At 43.2% G+C, this 17,500-nt stretch overlaps 1 protein-coding gene across 8 annotated transcripts in view; it reads left to right on the top strand.

Annotated features, from left to right (window-relative positions):
* Window positions 1–17,500, top strand: part of ryr1a (ryanodine receptor 1a (skeletal)) — an 83,259-nt gene that overhangs the window by 61,488 nt on the left and 4,271 nt on the right. For 7 of the 8 annotated variants that reach the window (XM_047804752.1, XM_047804750.1, XM_047804747.1 and 4 more), the window contains 11 exons: window positions 4,484–4,565; window positions 4,898–6,198; window positions 6,614–6,684; window positions 8,263–8,431; window positions 8,519–8,605; window positions 8,732–8,989; window positions 10,914–11,044; window positions 11,170–11,212; window positions 11,468–11,604; window positions 12,980–13,040; window positions 13,812–13,958. In XM_047804752.1, coding sequence (XP_047660708.1) covers window positions 4,484–4,565; window positions 4,898–6,198; window positions 6,614–6,684; window positions 8,263–8,431; window positions 8,519–8,605; window positions 8,732–8,989; window positions 10,914–11,044; window positions 11,170–11,212; window positions 11,468–11,604; window positions 12,980–13,040; window positions 13,812–13,958 — 2,487 coding nt within the window. The remainder of the gene's footprint in view (window positions 1–4,483; window positions 4,566–4,897; window positions 6,199–6,613; window positions 6,685–8,262; window positions 8,432–8,518; window positions 8,606–8,731; window positions 8,990–10,913; window positions 11,045–11,169; window positions 11,213–11,467; window positions 11,605–12,979; window positions 13,041–13,811; window positions 13,959–17,500) is intronic. The other variant, XM_047804746.1, reaches the window with a different exon arrangement.

Here is a 17,500-nt window from a genome sequence, read left to right as displayed (position 1 = left end):
AGTTACACCTGAGTGTAGAGTTACACCTGTGTGTAGAGTTACACCTGAGTGTAGAGTTACACCTGAGTGTAGAGTTATACCTGAGTGTAGAGTTACACCCGAGTGTAGAGTTACACCTGTGTGTAGAGTTACACCTGTGTGTAGAGTTACATCTGTGTGTAGAGTTACATCTGTGTGTAGAGTTACACCTGAGTGTAGAGTTACACCTGAGTGTAGAGAGTTACACCTGAGTGTAGAGTTACACCTGAGTGTAGAGTTACACCTGTGTGTAGAGTTACACCTGAGTGTAGAGTTACATCTGAGTGTAGAGTTATACCTGTGTGTAGAGTTACACCTGTGTGTAGAGTTACACCTGAGTATAGAGTTACACCTGAGTGTAGAGTTACACCAGAGTGTAGAGTTATACCTGTGTGTAGAGTTACACCTGAGTGTAGAGTTACATCTGAGTGTAGAGTTACATCTGAGTGTAGAGTTACACCTGAGTGTAGAGTTACACCTGTGTGTAGAGTTACATCTGAGTGTAGAGTTACATCTGAGTGTAGAGTAACATCTGTGTGTAGAGTTACACCTGTGTGTAGAGTTACACCTGAGTGTAGAGAGTTACACCTGAGTGTAGAGTTACACCTGAGTGTAGAGTTACACCTGAGTGTAGAGTTACACCTGAGTGTAGAGTTACACCTGTGTGTAGAGTTACACCTGAGTGTAGAGTTACACCCGAGTGTAGAGTTACACCCGAGTGTAGAGTTACACCCGAGTGTAGAGTTACAAATGTGTGTAGAGTTACACCCGAGTGTAGAGTTACACCCGAGTGTAGAGTTACACCCGAGTGTAGAGTTACACCTGAGTGTAGAGTTACACCTGTGTGTAGAGTTACACCTGAGTGTAGAGTTATACCTGAGTGTAGAGTTACACCTGTGTGTAGAGTTACACCTGTGTGTAGAGTTACACCTGAGTGTAGAGTTACACCTGAGTGTAGAGTTATACCTGTGTGTAGAGTTACACCTGTGTGTAGAGTTACACCTGAGTATAGAGTTACACCTGAGTGTAGAGTTACACCTGAGTGTAGAGTTACACCCGAGTGTAGAGTTACACCTGTGTAGAGAGTTACACCTGAGTGTAGAGAGTTACACCTGAGTGTAGAGTTACACCTGAGTGTAGAGTTACACCTGTGTAGAGAGTTACACCTGAGTGTAGAGAGTTACACCTGAGTGTAGAGTTACACCTGTGTGTAGAGTTACACCTGTGTGTAGAGTTACACCAGAGTGTAGAGTTATACCTGTGTGTAGAGTTACACCTGAGTGTAGAGTTACACCTGTGTGTAGAGTTACACCTGTGTGTAGAGTTACACCAGAGTGTAGAGTTATACCTGTGTGTAGAGTTACACCTGAGTGTAGAGAGTTACACCTGAGTGTAGAGTTACACCTGAGTGTAGAGTTACACCTGAGTGTAGAGTTACACCTGTGTAGAGAGTTACACCTGAGTGTAGAGAGTTACACCTGAGTGTAGAGTTACACCTGTGTGTAGAGTTACACCTGTGTGTAGAGTTACACCAGAGTGTAGAGTTATACCTGTGTGTAGAGTTACACCTGAGTGTAGAGTTACACCCGAGTGTAGAGTTACACCCGAGTGTAGAGTTACACCTGTGTGTAGAGTTACACCTGAGTGTAGAGTTACACCCGAGTGTAGAGTTACACCCGAGTGTAGAGTTACACCTGAGTGTAGAGTTACACCTGTGTGTAGAGTTACACCTGAGTGTAGAGTTATACCTGAGTGTAGAGTTACACCTGTGTGTAGAGTTACACCTGTGTGTAGAGTTACACCTGAGTGTAGAGTTACACCTGAGTGTAGAGTTATACCTGTGTGTAGAGTTACACCTGTGTGTAGAGTTACACCTGAGTATAGAGTTACACCTGAGTGTAGAGTTACACCTGAGTGTAGAGTTACACCTGTGTGTAGAGTTACACCTGTGTGTAGAGTTACATCTGAGTGTAGAGTTATACCTGTGTGTAGAGTTACACCTGAGTATAGAGTTACACCTGAGTGTAGAGTTCCATCTGAGTGTAGAGTTACATCTGAGTGTAGAGTTACACCTGAGTGTAGAGTTACACCTGTGTGTAGAGTTACATCTGAGTGTAGAGTTACATCTGAGTGTAGAGTTACATCTGTGTGTAGAGTTACACCTGTGTGTAGAGTTACACCTGAGTGTAGAGAGTTACACCTGAGTGTAGAGTTACACCTGAGTGTAGAGTTACACCTGAGTGTAGAGTTACACCTGTGTGTAGAGTTACACCCGAGTGTAGAGTTACACCCGAGTGTAGAGTTACACCCGAGTGTAGAGTTACACCCGAGTGTAGAGTTACACCCGAGTGTAGAGTTACACCTGTGTGTAGAGTTACACCCGAGTGTAGAGTTACACCTGTGTGTAGAGTTACACCTGAGTGTAGAGTTACACCTGAGTGTAGAGTTACACCCGAGTGTAGAGTTACACCTGTGTGTAGAGTTACACCCGAGTGTAGAGTTACACCCGAGTGTAGAGTTACACCTGAGTGTAGAGTTACACCTGAGTGTAGAGTTACACCTGAGTGTAGAGTTACACCTGAGTGTAGAGTTACACCTGAGTGTAGAGTTACACCTGTGTGTAGAGTTACACCTGAGTGTAGAGTTACACCAGAGTGTAGAGTTACACCTGAGTGTAGAGTTACACCTGAGTGTAGAGTTATACCTGTGTGTAGAGTTACACCTGAGTGTAGAGAGTTACACCTGAGTGTAGAGTTACACCTGAGTGTAGAGTTACACCTGTGTGTAGAGTTACACCTGAGTGTAGAGTTACACCTGTGTGTAGAGTTACACCTGAGTGTAGAGTTACACCCGAGTGTAGAGTTACACCCGAGTGTAGAGTTACACCTGAGTGTAGAGTTACACCTGTGTGTAGAGTTACACCTGAGTGTAGAGTTATACCTGAGTGTAGAGTTACACCTGTGTGTAGAGTTACACCTGTGTGTAGAGTTACACCTGAGTGTAGAGTTACACCTGAGTGTAGAGTTATACCTGTGTGTAGAGTTACACCTGTGTGTAGAGTTACACCTGAGTGTAGAGTTACACCTGAGTGTAGAGTTACACCTGAGTGTAGAGTTACACCTGTGTGTAGAGTTACACCTGTGTGTAGAGTTACATCTGAGTGTAGAGTTATACCTGTGTGTAGAGTTACACCTGTGTGTAGAGTTACACCTGAGTATAGAGTTACACCTGAGTGTAGAGTTACACCTGAGTGTAGAGTTACATCTGAGTGTAGAGTTACACCTGAGTGTAGAGTTACACCTGTGTGTAGAGTTACATCTGAGTGTAGAGTTACATCTGAGTGTAGAGTTACATCTGTGTGTAGAGTTACACCTGTGTGTAGAGTTACACCTGAGTGTAGAGAGTTACACCTGAGTGTAGAGTTACACCTGAGTGTAGAGTTACACCTGAGTGTAGAGTTACACCTGTGTGTAGAGTTACACCCGAGTGTAGAGTTACACCCGAGTGTAGAGTTACACCCGAGTGTAGAGTTACACCCGAGTGTAGAGTTACACCCGAGTGTAGAGTTACACCTGTGTGTAGAGTTACACCCGAGTGTAGAGTTACACCTGTGTGTAGAGTTACACCTGAGTGTAGAGTTACACCTGAGTGTAGAGTTACACCCGAGTGTAGAGTTACACCTGTGTGTAGAGTTACACCCGAGTGTAGAGTTACACCCGAGTGTAGAGTTACACCTGAGTGTAGAGTTACACCTGAGTGTAGAGTTATACCTGAGTGTAGAGTTACACCCGAGTGTAGAGTTACACCTGTGTGTAGAGAGTTATACCTGTGTGTAGAGTTACACCTGTGTGTAGAGTTACACTTGTGTGTAGAGTTATACCTGTGTGTAGAGTTACACATGTGTGTAGAGTTACACCCGAGTGTAGAGTTACACCTGTGTAGAGAGTTACACCTGAGTGTAGAGAGTTACACCTGAGTGTAGAGTTACACCTGAGTGTAGAGTTACACCTGTGTAGAGAGTTACACCTGAGTGTAGAGAGTTACACCTGAGTGTAGAGTTACACCTGTGTGTAGAGTTACACCTGTGTGTAGAGTTACACCAGAGTGTAGAGTTATACCTGTGTGTAGAGTTACACCTGAGTGTAGAGAGTTACACCTGAGTGTAGAGTTACACCTGAGTGTAGAGTTACACCTGTGTGTAGAGTTACACCTGAGTGTAGAGTTACACCCGAGTGTAGAGTTACACCCGAGTGTAGAGTTACACCTGAGTGTAGAGTTACACCTGAGTGTAGAGTTACACCTGTGTGTAGAGTTACATCTGAGTGTAGAGTTACACCTGTGTGTAGAGTTACACCTGAGTGTAGAGTTACACCTGAGTGTAGAGTTACACCTGTGTGTAGAGTTACACCAGAGTGTAGAGTTATGGATGGGACATTTGTGTGTCTGACATTATGTTGTGTTTCAGGACTCGAGTCAGATCGCTCTGCTGAAGGAGCTGCTGGACCTGCAGAAGGACATGGTGGTCATGCTGCTTTCTCTGCTCGAGGGTTTGTAATAAGAACTGATTTATTTCTGTATTATTACATTCTGTTGAGTTAAATCTTCTGCTCTGTGGTGGATTCAGTCGCTTTAATCTCTCCATTCTCGGTTTAATTAAACATTTATTACACATTATTAAGTGTATAACGTGTTTATTACACATGTCGTTACAGACAGTAACTAACTCTTTCCTCGACACATTTTACACGTTACATTGATGTGTTTAGAGAAATAAACAGTAACTTAATGTAATGAGAATCGAACGTTTCTGTGCCGGTGAGGGACACAGCAGTGACTGCGTTATAGCTCTTATATTCTTCTCTGAAATGTCCTCCTCCAGGCAATATAGTAAACGGCACAATTGCTCGTCAGATGGTGGACATGCTGGTCGAATCTTCCAGTAATGTTGAGATGATCCTCAAGTTCTTTGATATGTTCCTCAAACTGAAAGACATTGTTGCTTCTGGCTCTTTCCGTGACTGTGTAACCGATCCCCGAGGACTGATCTCCAAAAAGGACTTCCAGAAAGCCATGGACAGTCAAAAACAGTACACGCCCTCAGAGATCCAGTTCCTTCTGTCCTGCTCTGAAGCCGACGAGAACGAGATGATCAACTACGCGGAATTCGCGAGCCGATATCAGGAGCCGGCAAAAGACATCGGGTTCAACATCGCAGTGCTCCTGACAAACCTTTCCGAGCATGTCCCGCACGACACCAGGCTTAAGAACTTCCTGGAACAAGCCGAGAACGTCCTGAACTACTTCAGACCGTTTTTGGGAAGGATCGAGATCATGGGTGCGAGCAGGAAGATCGAGAGGATCTATTTCGAGATCAGTGAGGTCAACAGAAAGCAGTGGGAGATGCCTCAGGTCCGAGAGTCCAAACGGCAGTTTATTTTCGACGTCGTCAACGAAGGCGGAGAATCTGAGAAGATGGAGCTTTTTGTAAATTTCTGTGAGGACACCATCTTTGAGATGAACATTGCCTCACAGATCTCAGAGAAGGATGAAGAAGAGAAAGAAGAAGATGATGAGGAAGTAGATGAAGGAAATGAGACAGGAGGAGGTGGAGCTGATGATGAAGATGGTGATAAAAGCCAATCAGAGTCGAGCTCCGCTTTTGCAGACTTCCTGAACAGCGTGGTTCACTTCATGGGCATGTTCACCTTCCGTAATCTGCGCAAACAGTACAGACGGCTTAGAAAGATGACCATCAAAGAGATCATCTTCGGTATTGCTACCTTCCTCTGGACCATCTTATTGGGTGTGTTCTTCTTCATTTTCAGCCTGTGTAAAGGTTTCTTCCTGATTGTTTGGCACACGCTTTTCGGAGGCAGTTTGGTTGAAGGAGCCAAAAACCTCACGGTGACTGAACTCCTGGCCAGCATGCCTGACCCCACTCAGGACGAAGTGCATGGAGACCTTCCTGGAGAACCAGGAAGTGGTGAAGAACAGGAAACTGGAGGAGTAACGGATTCTACTGAGGCAGCACAAGGAGAAGAAGAAGATGAAGACAGCACAGAGCAAGATGTAGGAAAAATCCCAGGTATTGATACCCCTGGGGGTCTGGGAGATATGGGAGATACGACTCCTCTTGAACCACCAACTCCAGAGGGTTCTCCTTTAACCAAGAGGAAGATGGTATGGAATTATGTCACATTGTGATACATTCTAATGACCAAACATCTGCTCTTACTGTCTCATCTTTGTTCTCTAGTTCATGATTTTAACAGACCAGAACTGGGTCTGAAATATGACATGTTATTTAGCAAGTATTTCGTGTGTGTGTGTGTGTGTGTGTGTGTGTGTGTGTGTGTGTGTGTGTTTGTGTGTATGTGTGTGTGTTTGTGTGTATGTGTGTGTGTGTTTTTGTATTTGTTTGTGTGTGTATGTGTTTTTGTATTTGTGTGTGTGTTTGTGTGTGTTTGTGTGTGTGTGTTTGTGTGTGTTTGTGTGTGTGTGTATATGTGTGTTTGTGTGTTTGTATGTTTGTGTGTGTGTTTGTGTGTGTGTTTTTGTATTTGTGTGTTTGTGTGTGTTTGTGTGTGTGTTTCAGCAGCCAGAGGAAGGAGGAACCGAGCAGGTAGAAGCTCCTGTAGAGCCTCCACCAGAGCCAGAGAAATCTGAGTGAGCTTTTATTTGATCATATTTGTAACATCTGTAACTATACAGACAAACTGTAACATCTGTAACTATACAAACTCTAACATCTGTAACTATACAAACTGTAACATCTGTAACTATACAAACTCTAACATCTGTAACTGTACAAACTGTAACATCTGTAACTATACAAACTCTAACATCTGTAACTATACAAACTGTAACATCTGTAACTATACAGACAAACTCTAACATCTGTAACTATACAAACTGTAACATCTGTAACTATACAAACTCTAACATCTGTAACTATACAGACAAACTCTAACATCTGTAACTATACAAACTCTAACATCTGTAACTATACAGACAAACTCTAACATCTGTAACTATACAAACTCTAACATCTGTAACTATACAGACAAACTGTAACATCTGTAACTATACAAACTCTAACATCTGTAACTATACAAACTGTAACATCTGTAACTATACAAACTCTAACATCTGTAACTATACAAACTGTAACATCTGTAACTATACAAACTCTAACATCTGTAACTATACAGACAAACTGTAACATCTGTAACTATACAAACTCTAACATCTGTAACTATACAGACAATCTGTAACATCTGTAACTATACAAACTGTAACATCTGTAACTATACAAACTGTAACATCTGTAACTATACAAACTCTAACATCTGTAACTATACAGACAAACTGTAACATCTGTAACTATACAAACTCTAACATCTGTAACTATACAAACTGTAACATCTGTAACTATACAAACTGTAACATCTGTAACTATACAGACAAACTGTAACATCTGTAACTGTACAAACTGTAACATCTGTAACTGTACAAACTGTAACATCTGTAACTATACAAACTCTAACATCTGTAACTGTACAAACTGTAACATCTGTAACTATACAAACTCTAACATCTGTAACTGTACAAACTGTAACATCTGTAACTATACAGACAAACTGTAACATCTGTAACTATACAAACTGTAACATCTGTAACTGTACAAACTGTAACATCTGTAACTATACAGACAAACTCTAACATCTGTAACTATACAAACTGTAACATCTGTAACTATACAAACTGTAACATCTGTAACTATACAGACAAACTGTAACATCTGTAACTATACAAACTCTAACATCTGTAACTATACAAACTGTAACATCTGTAACTATACAAACTGTAACATCTGTAACTATACAGACAAACTGTAACATCTGTAACTGTACAAACTGTAACATCTGTAACTATACAAACTGTAACATCTGTAACTATACAAACTCTAACATCTGTAACTATACAAACTGTAACATCTGTAACTATACAAACTGTAACATCTGTAACTATACAAACTCTAACATCTGTAACTATACAAACTCTAACATCTGTAACTATACAAACTCTAACATCTGTAACTATACAGACAAACAGCTGGAAGTTAAATCTTCATAAATATAGAGACACAGTGTGGAATAATTCATGATGAATGAGATTAATGATCTCTGCCTGATGTAAATATGACGTACTTTAGTAGTGACCTGCTTTCATGTGGACTCACAGCACTGAAAATGGAAAGAAACTGGAGAAAGAAGCTGAGCAGAAGACAGAGGAGCCACAGGAACAAGTCCGGGTCCAGAAGCGCAGCAAGGCTAAGAAAGAGAAACCGAGAGTCCGAGACGGAGGATTTGAGCTGTGGAACGAGCTGGACGTCCAGAGGAATAAATTTATGGTCTGCTTTTTGCACTTCAGCACTTTTACTGAACCTCAAACTAATTTGCTTTTGAATAAAATGAATATGTTTGAATTTTATATACAGAATTATCTGTCTCGCAACTTCTACAACCTCCGTTTCCTGGCTCTGTTTATCGCCTTTGCCCTGAACTTCATCCTGCTCTTCTACAGGGTCTGTCTTTTATTTACATGTCATTTAGCTGAGTGTAGAACATAATAATAATAATAATAATAATAATAATAATAATAATAATAATAATAATAATAATAATAATTATGAGATGATTGTGTGTCCCAGGTGTCAGACACACCTCCAGGTGATGAGCTTGAAGGTGTGTTTGAGGGTTCTGGGCTTTTTGATGGTTCGGGTGAACAGCTGGATGGCTCTGGATCGGATGATATGGGGGGTGATGAGGATGATGATGGTGATGATGAAGGCCCTGTGTATTTCTTTCTGGAGGAGAGCACAGGATACATGCAGCCCACTCTGTCCTTCCTTGCCATCATACACACCGTCATCTCCTTCATCTGCATCATCGGATACAACTGTCTCAAGGTCCAATACACAGGACATGTTCAAAACCTTACAGTATATTATGTACACAGATACATTATTGTGGTGTGTGTGTGTGTGTCTCTCTGTGTGTGTATCTGTGTGTGTCTCTCTGTGTGTGTATCTGTGTGTGTCTCTCTGTGTGTGTATCTGTGTGTGTCTCTCTGTGTGTGTATCTGTGTGTGTGTCTCTGTGTGTGTATCTGTGTGTGTATCTGTGTGTGTGTCTCTGTGTGTGTCTCTGTGTGTGTATCTGTGTGTGTATCTGTGTGTGTCTCTGTGTGTATCTGTGTGTGTCTTTGTGTGTGTCTCTGTGTGTGTCTCTGTGTGTGTATCTGTGTGTGTGTCTCTGTGTGTGTCTCTGTGTGTGTCTCTGTGTGTGTCTCTGTGTGTGTATCTGTGTGTGTGTCTCTGTGTGTGTATCTGTGTGTGTCTCTGTGTGTGTCTCTGTGTGTCTGTGTGTGTGTGTGTCTCTGTGTGTGTATCTGTGTGTGTATCTGTGTGTGTGTCTCTGTGTGTGTCTCTGTGTGTGTATCTGTGTGTGTATCTGTGTGTGTGTCTCTGTGTGTGTCTGTGTGTGTCTCTGTGTGTGTCTCTGTGTGTGTATCTGTGTGTCTGTGTGTGTGTGTGTCTGTGTGTGTCTCTGTGTGTGTCTGTGTGTGTGTATCTGTGTGTCTGTCTGTGTGTGTATCTGTGTGTGTATCTGTGTGTCTGTGTGTGTATCTGTGTGTGTCTGTGTGTGTCTCTGTGTGTGTGTGTGTGTGTGTCTGTGTGTGTATCTGTGTGTGTCTGTGTGTGTCTCTGTGTGTGTGTGTGTGTGTGTGTGTATCTGTGTGTCTGTGTGTGTGTGTGTGTGTGTGTGTGTGTATCTGTGTGTGTCTCTGTGTGTGTGTATCTGTGTGTGTGTCTGTGTCTGTGTGTGTATCTGTGTGTGTATCTGTGTGTGTGTGTTTCTCTGTGTGTGTGTGTATCTGTGTATCTGTGTGTGTGTGTGTTTCTCTCTGTGTGTGTATCTGTGTGTGTGTATCTGTGTCTCTGTGTGTGTATCTGTGTGTGTCTCTGTGTGTGTATCTGTGTGTGTATCTGTGTGTGTATCTGTGTGTGTGTGTGTGTGTGTTTCTCTGTGTGTGTGTATCTGTGTGTCTGTGTGTGTATCTGTGTGTGTATCTGTGTGTCTCTGTGTGTGTATCTGTGTGTCTGTGTGTGTATCTGTGTGTGTATCTGTGTGTCTGTGTGTGTATCTGTGTGTGTATCTGTGTGTCTCTGTGTGTATCTGTGTGTCTGTGTGTGTATCTGTGTGTATCTGTGTCTCTGTGTGTGTCTCTGTGTGTGTCTCTGTGTGTATCTGTGTGTGTCTCTGTGTGTGTCTCTGTGTGTGTGTCTCTGTGTGTGTCTCTGTGTGTCTCTGTGTGTGTATCTGTGTGTCTGTGTGTGTATCTGTGTGTGTATCTGTGTGTCTGTGTGTGTATCTGTGTGTGTCTGTGTGTGTGTGTGTGTGTGTGTGTGTATCTGTGTGTGTGTGTGTGTGTGTGTGTGTGTGTGTGTATCTGTGTGTGTCTGTGTCTGTGTGTGTATCTGTGTGTGTGTTTCTCTGTGTGTGTATCTGTGTGTGTGTGTGTGTGTGTGTGTCTGTGTCTCTGTGTGTGTATCTGTGTGTGTGTATCTGTGTGTGTGTGTTTCTGTGTGTGTGTGTATCTGTGTGTGTCTCTGTGTGTGTGTATCTGTGTGTGTATCTGTGTGTCTGTGTGTGTATCTGTGTGTGTGTATCTGTGTGTGTGTGTGTGTGTATCTGTGTGTCTGTGTGTGTATCTGTGTGTGTCTCTGTGTGTGTATCTGTGTGTCTGTGTGTGTATCTGTGTGTGTCTGTGTGTGTCTGTGTGTCTCTGTGTGTATCTGTGTGTGTGTATCTGTGTGTGTATCTGTTGTAGATACCACTGGTGATCTTTAAGCGAGAGAAGGAGCTGGCGAGGAAGCTGGAGTTTGATGGTCTTTACATCACTGATCAGCCTGAAGACGATGATATTAAAGGACAGTGGGACAGACTCGTGCTCAACACACCGTCAGTTAACACACTTGTTTACACACACTTGTTTACACACACACTGGACTGCTCAATAAGAATGACTTAACACTGATCTGATCACAACAGGAAATGTTGATTGACAATGTGTTTCTAAATTTCAGCTCGTTTCCTAATAACTACTGGGACAAATTTGTCAAACGCAAGGTGAGTGTGAACCGTACACACACTTATTAGTGGCTTAGATCACAATCATACACAAGGTTTTCACACTGTCTTCTGTCTCGAACGCTATAATGATTATTAAAGATCTTACACAACATGTTTCTTAAAGAACATCTGAGACAAACAACATGTACACAAATCTGTTGTCATGCCGTGTGGCTGAAACCACAATTACTGAAACCCTGTGACATTTTGGGAGGTGACATTTTGACATTTTACTTTGTCCTTGTTTGTCAGGTCCTGGATAAATATGGTGATATATACGGACGAGAGCGAATCGCAGAGCTGTTGGGGATGGACCTCGCCACGCTGGACGTCAGCAAACAACAGTCTGAGAAAAAACCACAAGAACCAGATAACTCCATGTTCGCCTGGTAATTAAAGCTCCCTGACAGTGAGCGAATGTGTGAGTGTGTGTGTGTGTGTGTGTGTGAGTGTGTGTGTGTGTGTGTGTGTGTGTGTGTGTGTGTGTGTGTGTGTGTGTGTGCGGGGGGTGGTGGAGTGTCGATGGTGTGGGTGTGGGGTGGGTGGGTGGGGTGGTGGGTGGGGGAGGGGGTGAGGGGGCTGCGTGGTGCGGGTCGGAGTTGCTATGGGGGGGAGTGTGGGGGGGGGGGGTGTGTGTATGGGGGGTGTGAGGTGGGGAGTGTGAGGGGCAGTGTGGGGGGGTGGGTTGGGTGTGGGTGTGGGAGGGGGGTGGGGGGGTGTGAGTGGGGTGTGAGTGGGGGGGTGGGTGCGTGGGTGGGGTGTGTGGGGGGTGAGTGGGGTGAGGTGTGGGTGGGGGGTGTGGGTGGGGGGGTGTGTGGTGTGGGTGGGGGGTGGGAGGTGGTGTGTGGGGGGTGTGGGGTGGAGTGGGGGGGTGGGGGGTGGGGGGTGGGTGTGGGTGGTGTGTGTGGGGGGGTGGAGGGAGTGGGAGGGGTGAGTGGGGGGGAGTGGGGGTGGGGGAGTGTGTGGGGGGAGTGTGGGTGAGGGTGGTGGGGGAGTGTGTGGTGAGGGTGGGTGGGGTGTGTGGGGTGGGGGTGTGGGAGTGGGTGGTGTGAGGGTGAGGGTGGTGTGGTGGGAGTGTGGTGGGGGGTGTGGGGGAGGGTGTGGGGGGTGGTGGGGGAGGGTGTGTGAGGGGGGGTGTGGGGTGTGGGTGGGTGGGGAGGGTGTGGTGGGAGTAGGGTGAGTGAGAGTGAGGGTGTAGAGTAGTGGGGGGGAGGCGGTGGGAGGGGGCAGGGGGAAGGGTGTGGGTAGTGAGGGGTGCGGAGGGGGGGGTGAGGGTGAGGAGTGAGTGTGGGTGGAAGTGGGGTGGGGGTAGTGCTGAGTGTGTGGGGAGTATGGGTGTGAGTGTAGTGTGAGTGGGTGTGAGTGTGAGGGTGTGAGTGAGGTGGTGTATGAGTGTGTGTGAGTGTGAGGTGTGTGGTGTGTGTGTGCTGTGAGTGGTGTATGAGTGTGTGTTGTGTGTTGTGTGGTTGTGTGTGTTGTGTACCCGTGTGTGATGTGTGTGTGTGTGTGTGTGTGTGTGAGTGTGTGTGAGTGTGTGTCGGTGTGTGTGTGTGTGTGAGTGTGTGTGTGAGTGTGTGTGTGAGTGTGTGTGTGAGTGTGTGTCACTGTGTGAGTGTGTGTGAGTGTGTGTGTGAGTGTGTGTGTGAGTGTGTGTGAGTGTGTGTGAGTGTGTATGAGCCGGTCAGAGGCTCTGACTGGGCTGCAGGTGAACAGTAAACATTACAACACTACACTTTATAGACCTTCTTGTCCTCCACCCTGTAGGATCGCTGCAGTTGATATGAAGTATCAGGTGTGGAAGTTTGGGGTCGTGTTTACAGACAACGTACGTGAGCGTCACACTGCACATCACACACACTGCACATCACACACACTGCACATCACACACACTGCACATCACACACACCGCACATCACACACACCGCACATCACACACACTGCACATCACACACACTGCACATCACACACACTGCACATCACACACACTGCACATCACACACACCGCACATCACACACACCGCACATCACACACACCGCACATCACACACACCGCACATCACACACACCGCACATCACACACACCGCACATCACACACACCGCACATCACACACACCGCACATCACACACACTGCACATCACACACACCGCACATCACACACACTGCACATCACACACACTGCACATCACACACACTGCACATCACACACACTGCACATCACACACACTGCACATCACACACACTGCACATCACACACACTGCACATCACACACACTGCACATCACACACACCGCACATCACACACACCGCACATCACACACACCGCACATCACACACACCGCACATCACACACACCGCACATCACACACACCGCACATCACACACACCGCACATCACACACACCGCACATCACACACACCGCACATCACACACACCGCACATCACACACACCGCACATCACACACACCGCACATCATACACACCGCACATCATACACACCGCACATCACACACACCGCACATCACACACACTGCACATCACACACACTGCACATCACACACACCGCACATCACACACAATGCCTGTTGTTTCTACAGACGTTTCTCTACCTGGTGTGGTACACGGTGATGTCGCTGCTCGGACACTACAACAACTTCTTCTTTGCGTGTCACCTGCTGGACATCGCCATGGGCGTGAAGACTCTGCGCACCATCCTGTCCTCCGTCACTCACAACGGCAAGCAGGTAACCGCGACGATGATGTTGGCTTTGTAGAGACATTCTGTTCTCCTACTGGAGATATTTTTCTTAGCCAACTTTTTATAAAATGTAATGCGGCCTGCAGCTTTCGAGCCACATGCACCACATTCGGATATGTCGTAGACCCTGGTCTGAAGTTTGTTGCTTCTATTTTTCTAAGCGATCGGAATTCCGGCATTCCCGGTACGGAAGCTCAAAGTGGCCTTTGTTCCCATAGACTTCCATTATAAATTTTTGAGGTTTGTAACTCGGCAAGTTTTCGAGCGATTTACACCGAACTGGGACAGGTTCTTTAGGACATTACTGCGGACTAAGTTTTTATTTCGGAGTTCCGACGGAATTTTCAGTTTTCTGTAGTCACATGTATGGAATTAAAACACTGTCAATAATAATCGTACGTAATTCAAAGCATTTGTGTGTAGATTTTAATTTAGTTGTGCGTAATTTAAAACTATTGTACGTAATTATGTTTTTTGCGGAGTTGGATCCCAAAATCTACGGCCACCACAGTTTACACACACAACGCTTGTCTTCACAACACCTCTGTTTCACACGCGAAGTGCGGTCTGCGAAACAACTGTCAAAAATACGTCATCACCTTCACAGGCATTACTATCCGAGGGAAGATGAATCGATTCCATGAAGTGCGCATGAGCCCCGCCCTCTTCTAAACCACTGGCGCCGAAATGGCGGGTTAGTTATCACTAATAACAGAGAGAATTTTGTGCTAACACTTTAAACTAATGGTCTGTTGGTAACGAGTGACTATGCAGGAAGTAATAGGTAGTAACTGCATTAACACTGAGCTTAATACTACTAACTAATATGGAAGCAAGATGAACTAAGCAGTAAGTAATAGCACATTTAGGACAAAGGTAATGCTTTATTTGGTATTCAATAATTACCAAATAAAAATATCTTGATTAAGAACTACTTGCTATTTATGATAAAGTAATAAAGAACCACTTAATTACTAATCACAACAGTTCATCTGGCTTCCATATTAGTTAGTAGTATTAAGCTCAGTGCTAAAGCAGTATTACTTCCTGCATAGTCGCTCGTCACCAACAGACCATTATTTAAGTTGTTGGGTTTTTTTTTTTTTATTAATAAAAAGCACCAACATACAAAACTCTCGTTGGGGATGTTGTCACTGTACAAAAGAATTTCTTTAAAAAAAAGGGGGAGACGCTTAAATACACAAATCAAAAAAGGCTAAAGAAGGTAGAAAACAAATATCTAGAACAGTACATAAGGAGAGACTCATCAAAATAGTTAGTTAGTTAATTTTAGTAGATTTGATCTTTTTCAGTGAGGAAAAAAAACCAGTTTAAAGTCATTCATAAAGCAAACAAAAGAAGGCTTAGAACACCTCCACTTACTGCAATGAATATGATATTCACCCATCATAATAATCATATTGAGTAAATCAGATCATGATGAATCTATATTGTCCATATAAAAGAGTGTGTGAGACAGGCTGACAGTTGGGATATTATCCATCTTAAGTGACAGCATTGTGTATCTCAGACCAGAAGCTGTTAGATACGGGGCAAAAAAAGAACATGTGTTCCAGAGTCTCATCAGCCACCTCACAAAACACACACAAGGGTCTACATCAAATTTAAATCTTCTTCTAAGAAAGTCAGCGACCGGATATATCTTATAGATTATTTTAAAGTGGGTCTCTTTAATTTTTTGGGAAATGGGACATTTAATGAAATTAAAATGTGATTTTTCTATGGACAATATATCCACGTATACAATCTGTACACACTCCTCTGTTGTAACCAAATAACAATACTGTATAGATTTCAAAGCATCACTAATAAATTTATTATTACATTTATTGTGAAATAAAGTGCAATGGTTAATAACTAAATTTGGTAGTGTTGGTAAAGGTCTTGTACTTGCATTTAACAATGTGTTTTGAATGAACTGTAATAACGGTGCAGGTATTGCTTTACAGATCAGATTGTATTTTCTATATGTACTGCTCAAATTATATTTGTCTAGGAAGGCTTTGTAATCCAAAGGATACCCTTGTCATCTATAATATCATTCACAAAAACAATTCCCTTTTCATACCAATCATACCTGAACAGTGATTTCCTATCGATTATAATGACCCTATTGTTCCATGAGGTAGATCCATGAGGAGAAAAGTTATGGGTAAATATCATTTTCCAATATTGAAGAACTTGTTTGTGGAATTTTGACAACATAACAGAAATTTTAGTCACCTCAAAATCACACTGCAAAAGAAAATCAAGCCCTCCTACTTGTTAGATTTCTAGGTATGTGAAACCACATAGAATCTGGTTGTGATAGATATGTTTTCAACCAGTTCATCTTGAATGTTTTTCCACAGAAATTGGAAAACGATCGAATTAGCTTTCTTAACATTAACTGTAGAAACATAAAGGGAGTGGCATGGAGAGATTATTTTGGAAATACCCTCAGATTTAGACAGAGTGACTCTACCCAAAATAGTGAGATCTCTGGTAAGCCAGCGGCTCAAAGATTTTCATATCTATTAACTGGTTAGAAAAGTTAACGTCTTCTCTTCTAATAGCATTTTTAGATAAAACTATTCCTAAATATTTCACTTCATCTTTAACCTAAATTGAAGAGGTGATGGAGTCAGTTGATGAGTGAATGGGAAGTAGTTCACATTTTTTAATATTAAGGGTTAATCCTGAAGCTTTAGAGAAAATCGAGACTGAATTTAGCGCAACATCAACCATGAATTTATTCTTTAAAAGGATTGTTGTGTCGTCTGCAAATTGAATCATTTTAAATTCCTTGTCAAATATTGAGATCCCATGCAAATGATGAATGAGTAGTATAAGTGATTGAGTGGCTAGAAGAAACAGTTTGGGAGAAATCAGGCATCCCTGCATAATACATCACTTCAAACCTAGGAGTTATACTAGGATTCAGGGATACAGAACTATATGTCAATATAAAACATCTTAATTATTTTACAAAAATTACTCCCAAAATCTAAGATTTCAAATAAAAAAGTATGTTCAACGTACGTATGTCCAACAGTATCAAATGCCTTGTAAAAGTCAAGTAATAAAATAAAAACCATTAGTTTAAAGTGTTAGCACAAAATTCTCTCTGTTATTAGTGATAACTAACCCGCCATTTCGCCGCCAGTGGTATAAAAGAGGGCGGGGCTCATGCGCACTTCATGGAATCGATTCATCTTCCCTCGGATAGTAATGCCTGTGAAGGTGATGACGTATTTTTGACAGTTGTTTCGCAGACCGCACTTCGCGTGTGAAACAGAGGTGTTGTGAAGACAAGCGTTGTGTGTGTAAACTGTCATAGTCGTACATTTTGGAGTTGTATTTGAACAAACACACAAAATCTCGTATCTGTAAACCGTCATGGCCGTAGGTTTTGGGATCCGACTCCGCAAAATTAAAATTTACACACAAATGCTTTGAATTACGTACGATTATTATTGACAGTGTTTTTATTCCGTACACATGTAGCCCCGCCCCCAAAATAAGCGC

This window comes from Tachysurus fulvidraco, chromosome 20 (genome assembly GCF_022655615.1).
Source record: "Tachysurus fulvidraco isolate hzauxx_2018 chromosome 20, HZAU_PFXX_2.0, whole genome shotgun sequence".
NCBI lineage: Eukaryota > Metazoa > Chordata > Actinopteri > Siluriformes > Bagridae > Tachysurus > Tachysurus fulvidraco.
The sequence above is the reverse complement of the archived record's forward strand: the minus strand, read 5'-3'. Positions and strand labels throughout refer to the sequence as shown.